General features: G+C 47.3%; 1 protein-coding gene across 1 annotated transcript in view; it reads right to left on the bottom strand.

Annotated features, from left to right (window-relative positions):
• The window catches only part of NME4 (NME/NM23 nucleoside diphosphate kinase 4), a 13,832-nt gene extending 9,729 nt beyond the window's left edge, over window positions 1-4,103 (bottom strand). The window contains exon 1 of the mRNA XM_056536350.1: window positions 3,945-4,103. Within this exon, the coding sequence (XP_056392325.1) occupies window positions 3,945-4,026 (82 nt within the window). The 5' untranslated portion in view covers window positions 4,027-4,103. The remainder of the gene's footprint in view (window positions 1-3,944) is intronic.
• Window positions 4,104-4,823: the final 720 nt, after the last annotated feature.

Here is a 4,823-nt window from a genome sequence, read left to right as displayed (position 1 = left end):
CAAGAACGGAGGTCTCTACTCAGCCAAATCCCCCTCCCCTCCGGAGTGACTGGAGCAGCAGTGAGGATGCTCGGCCATTGCTCCATTTACTATAATACAGCACTCAGCTATCTTTAGCAGTCTATCTTGTGAATGGAGTGGCGGTCAAGTGCGTGCTGCTCCACAGGCTTAAAGGGGTACTCCAGTGGAATTTTTTTTTTAATGAACTGGTGCCAGAAAGTTAAACAGATTTGTAAATGACTTCTATTTAAAAATCTCAATCCTTTCAGTACTTATTAGCAGCTGTATGCTACAGAGGAAATTATTTTCTTTTTGAACTTCTTTTTTTCTTGTCCACAGTGCTCTCTGCTGACACCTCTGTCCGTGTCAGGAACCGTCAAGAGCAGCATAGGTTTGCTATGGGGGATCTTCTCCTGCTCTGGACAGTTCCTGATACGGGCATCAGGTGTCAGCAGAGAGCACTGTGGACAAGACAAAAAAGAAATTCAAAAAGAAAAGAATTTCCTCTGTAGCAAACAGCTGCTAATAAGTACTGGAAGGGTAAAGATTTTTGAATAGAAGTCATTTACAAATCTGTTTAACTTTCTGGCACCAGTTCATTTAAAAAAAAAAAATATATAAATAAATAAAAAAAAGTTTTCCACCCGAGTACCCTTTTAAAGGGACCTCCACTCTCCTGATCGCTAGGGAGATCCTTATGGCTAGATGACAAGTTATAATCCTGAGTTAGCGTCTTTAGGTTATTATCTCCCAACTTTCCAAGAGTCCTGAATTGTAGATCTGCCTAGTTAGGCAAAGATCCATCCAATTGTATAACTGCATTACTGAGCAAGAGTGATATTCAGGACTATGGGAAAGCTGGGTACAAGTCATAAGGATGACGTTATTAAAGGGGTACCCCACCTCTAGACATCGTATCCCCTATTCAAAGGGTAGGGGATAAGATGTCTGATGGCGGGGGTCCCAGACATCCTCGGTTGCGGCACCCCAGACATCCAGTGCACAGAGCAAACTTCGCAATGGCGATGCGGAGGCTCATGACGTCACGGCCACGCCCCCTCAATGCAAGTCTATGGGAGTGGGTGTAATGGCTGTCACGCCCCCTCCCATAGACTTGCATTGAGGGGCGTGGCCGTGACATCACGAGCCTCGGGCGTTGCACCCAAGGCTCTAAACCAATATTGAGTGCAGCAGGGAGATCGCGGGGGTCCCCACCGGCGGGACCCCTGCGATTGGACATCTTATCCTCTATCCTTTGGATAGGGGATAACATGTCTAAGGGTGGAGTACCCCTTTAAAGCAGCCCTCTTGCTTTCCTAGAAAACTAAGGTCAAACTCAAATCGCGATTTTTTGAATCCGACAACTATTTTAACCCCGAAAATCCTACAAAATGCATCCAACACATGCACCCGTTTTGGTCCTTTTTTGTTTTCACCCTATTTTTTTTTTTTTTTTTTTCCAGGGGGAAAAAAAAAATAAAAATTGTGTTTGACGACGATTATTCGTCCAGATACATAAACACTGATTAAATCGTATCTTTTTTTTCTAACCTTATTGTGTCTATGTAAAACGTATTGAATTGTATGACTGTACGTCTCCTGGACATCCGGAGGTTAATATTTTCCGGCACTCTCTCAGCAGGTTTCATCCTACAAGCAATTACGGCTTTTCATTCATAATTGGATTGAGAGTCTCCGGCCAATCAGCAGTCACTAATTACCAGTAATTAATGAGGAGCCCGGGGGCCCGGCTAATGAATGGCCCACTGTGTGTGTACACTGCACATGATGGATGAGCAGGCATAGTGACCCCGTGGGGTGTAGGGAGGGGGCGGGGTGTGTCACCGCAGGCGGGTGGTGGGGACAGATAATGTGACGCTGGGTCTTCCACATGTGCTCAGGATGGAGATGCACAACACGAGCATATAAAACACCTGGAGCCCTGTCAGCTGACATGCTGGGAGTTGTAGTTGTGCAGCAGCTGGAGAGTCACATCTAGAGTAACCACCCATCAATCAGTATAGAGATGGTCAGGGAATGCTGGGGGTTTTAGTCGTACAACAGCTGGAGGCGCACTGTTTGGGAAGCGCTGAGATATATACACACCAGTAAAGTGCTGGGAGTTGTAGTTCAGCAACAGCCAGGCAGCCACAGGTTTGGGAAAACACTAGTATCAGGACAGAGGGGACTGTCAGGCAGGGGTCAAGTCCTGGGGAAAAAAAGTGTGGGAACTCACCCATGATTTCCACACAAGGGCTGGTCCTGCAGGACTCCTGCAAATGGGAACAGTGTTCCTGCTCTGGAAAAAGTGCAGGAACTCTGTTCCCGTGCGTTCCTGCAGGACTTGAGCCCTGCTGTCAGGGCACGCTGGGAGTTGTAGTTCCACTGCAAAATTACAAAAATAGGTGTCGCCCTGCGTCACCATTTTGTCACCCCCAATTTGTGGCGAAACTACAACTCCCAGCATGCCCCGACAGTCCCCTCTGTCTTGATTGACTAGTGTTTTCCCAAACCTGTGGCTGCCTGGCTGTTCCAGAACTACAACTCCCAGCATGCTATGACAATATCTAATCTCCTTTACATTGCTAGATTGAGGGTTCCCCATCCTGTGACTGTTGCTGAACTACAACTCCCAGCACTTTACTGGTGTATATATCTCAGTGCTTCACAACCAGTGCGCCTCCAGTTGTTGCACGACTACAACCCCCAGCATGCCCTGACCATCTCTATCGTGATTGATGGGTTTATTACTGAAGATGTGACTCTCCAGCTGCTGCACAACTACAACTCTCAGCATGCTCTGACAGTCTCCAGGCACCTCTGTGCTGATTAACCAGTGTTTCCCCCACCTGTGGCTGTTTTTGACTTTCAGAACTACAACTCCCAGCATGCCATGACTGTATCAAATCTCCTTTATACTAATAGATAGGTGGTTGATAAACTCCCAGCACTTTACTGGTCTATATATGAGCGTTTCCCGACCAGGGTGCCTCCAGCTATTGCAAACCTACAACTCACAGCATGCCCCAGTCTTGGGCATGCTGGGAGTTATAGTTTCCCTGTTTGGGAAGCACTAATCTTAATGAATGGTCCACAATTTGCTTCTTTCCAGCTGTTGCAAAACTACAACTCCCAGCATGCCCAGACAGCCAAAGGCACTAACCTAAATGAATGATCCCCAACTAGCTTCTTCCAAGCTGTTGCACAACTACAACTCCCAGCATGCCCAGACAGCCAAAGGCACTAGCCTAAATGAATAATCCCAACTAACTTCTTTCCAGCTGTTGCAAAACTACAACTCCCAGCATGCCCAGACAGCCAAAGGCACTAGCCTAAATGAATAATCCCAACTAACTTCTTGCAAGCTGTTGCACAACTACAACTCCCAGCATGCCCAGACAGCCAAAGGCACTAGCCTAAATGAATGATCCCCAACTAACTTCTTTCCAGCTGTTGCAAAACTACAACTCCCAGCATGCCCAGACAGCCAAAGGCACTAGCCTAAATGAATAATCCCAACTAACTTCTTTCCAGCTGTTGCAAAACTACAACTCCCAGCATGCCCAGACAGCCAAAGGCACTAACCTAAATGAATGATCCCCAACTAGCTTCTTCCAAGCTGTTGCACAACTACAACTCCCAGCATGCCCAGACAGCCAAAGGCACTAGCCTAAATGAATAATCCCAACTAACTTCTTTCCAGCTGTTGCAAAACTACAACTCCCAGCATGCCCAGACAGCCAAAGGCTGTCTGGGCATGCTGGGAGTTGTAGTTTTGCAACAGCTGGAGGCACCCTGGTTGGGAAACCTTGACAAACAACGTGCAATAAGCTGTAATATACACAAATACAATATGTATGAAGGGGGGAAGGGGGGATGTAAAGTTTTGGGAAGTTTTCAGGAAGTTTCCCGGTAGGCGCACACAGGCGGGGATGCCCACTCACCAGAGCTGTAGTGCACACTCGGTGTCCCGGCCGGGTACACGGCTCTGCCCCCGCTCAGCAGCCTCCGGAGGATGAAGTTCATTGTGGCCGGGACTCAAGACACCTCAGCCGGCTAATCCTTACTGAGCCAGGGGGCGGGGCGGACAGGAGGATGCGCACGCCCACAGAATGTAATTCTATCCAAGTGACCACGCCCATCCACCGGGCAACGTTCTAAGACCACCCCCGTTACTGCCGTAACCACGCCCCTTAAGGGAACCACACAGGGGGGGAAGCTAATGAATGAAATTTGTAGACAGGAAGAAAACTGACACATGACATCAATTTTGGCTGATAGCTGCAGCCTCGGATTTGTTCTGGAGTTTGGTATTGAAAGGGGATGGAAAATCTGCAGCATTTCTGTGCTGAAATCCCCGGGGGGAAATATGCACTTTCGTTTTTTCCTCCTTACCTGTAAAAAACATAACTCTTTCAATTTTGCACCTAAAAATCCATAAGATGGCTTATTTTTTTGTACCACCAATTCTACTTTGTAATGACATCAGTCATTTTACCCCAAAAATCTACGGCGAAACGGAAAAAAAAAATCATTGTGCGACAAAATTGAAGAAAAAAAACAATTTTGTAACTTTTGGGGGATTCCGTTTCTACGCAGCACACTTTAGGTAAAAATGACACCTTCGCTTTATTCTGTAGGTCCATACGATTAAAATGATACCCTACTTAGGCTGCATTCACACTTCGTTTTTACATTACGGGTGCCGGATCCGGCTGGGGGAGGGGCAAACAGGGCTCTCCCGTACCCCAGCCGGACCAGCGCTGAACTCCATTTACTTTAATGAGCCGACCGAAGTCAAACGGTGACTCCGGTGGGCTCAT

Source organism: Hyla sarda, chromosome 8 (assembly GCF_029499605.1).
Source record: "Hyla sarda isolate aHylSar1 chromosome 8, aHylSar1.hap1, whole genome shotgun sequence".
Classification (NCBI taxonomy): Eukaryota; Metazoa; Chordata; class Amphibia; order Anura; family Hylidae; genus Hyla; species Hyla sarda.
This window is presented reverse-complemented; position numbering and strand designations above follow the sequence as displayed.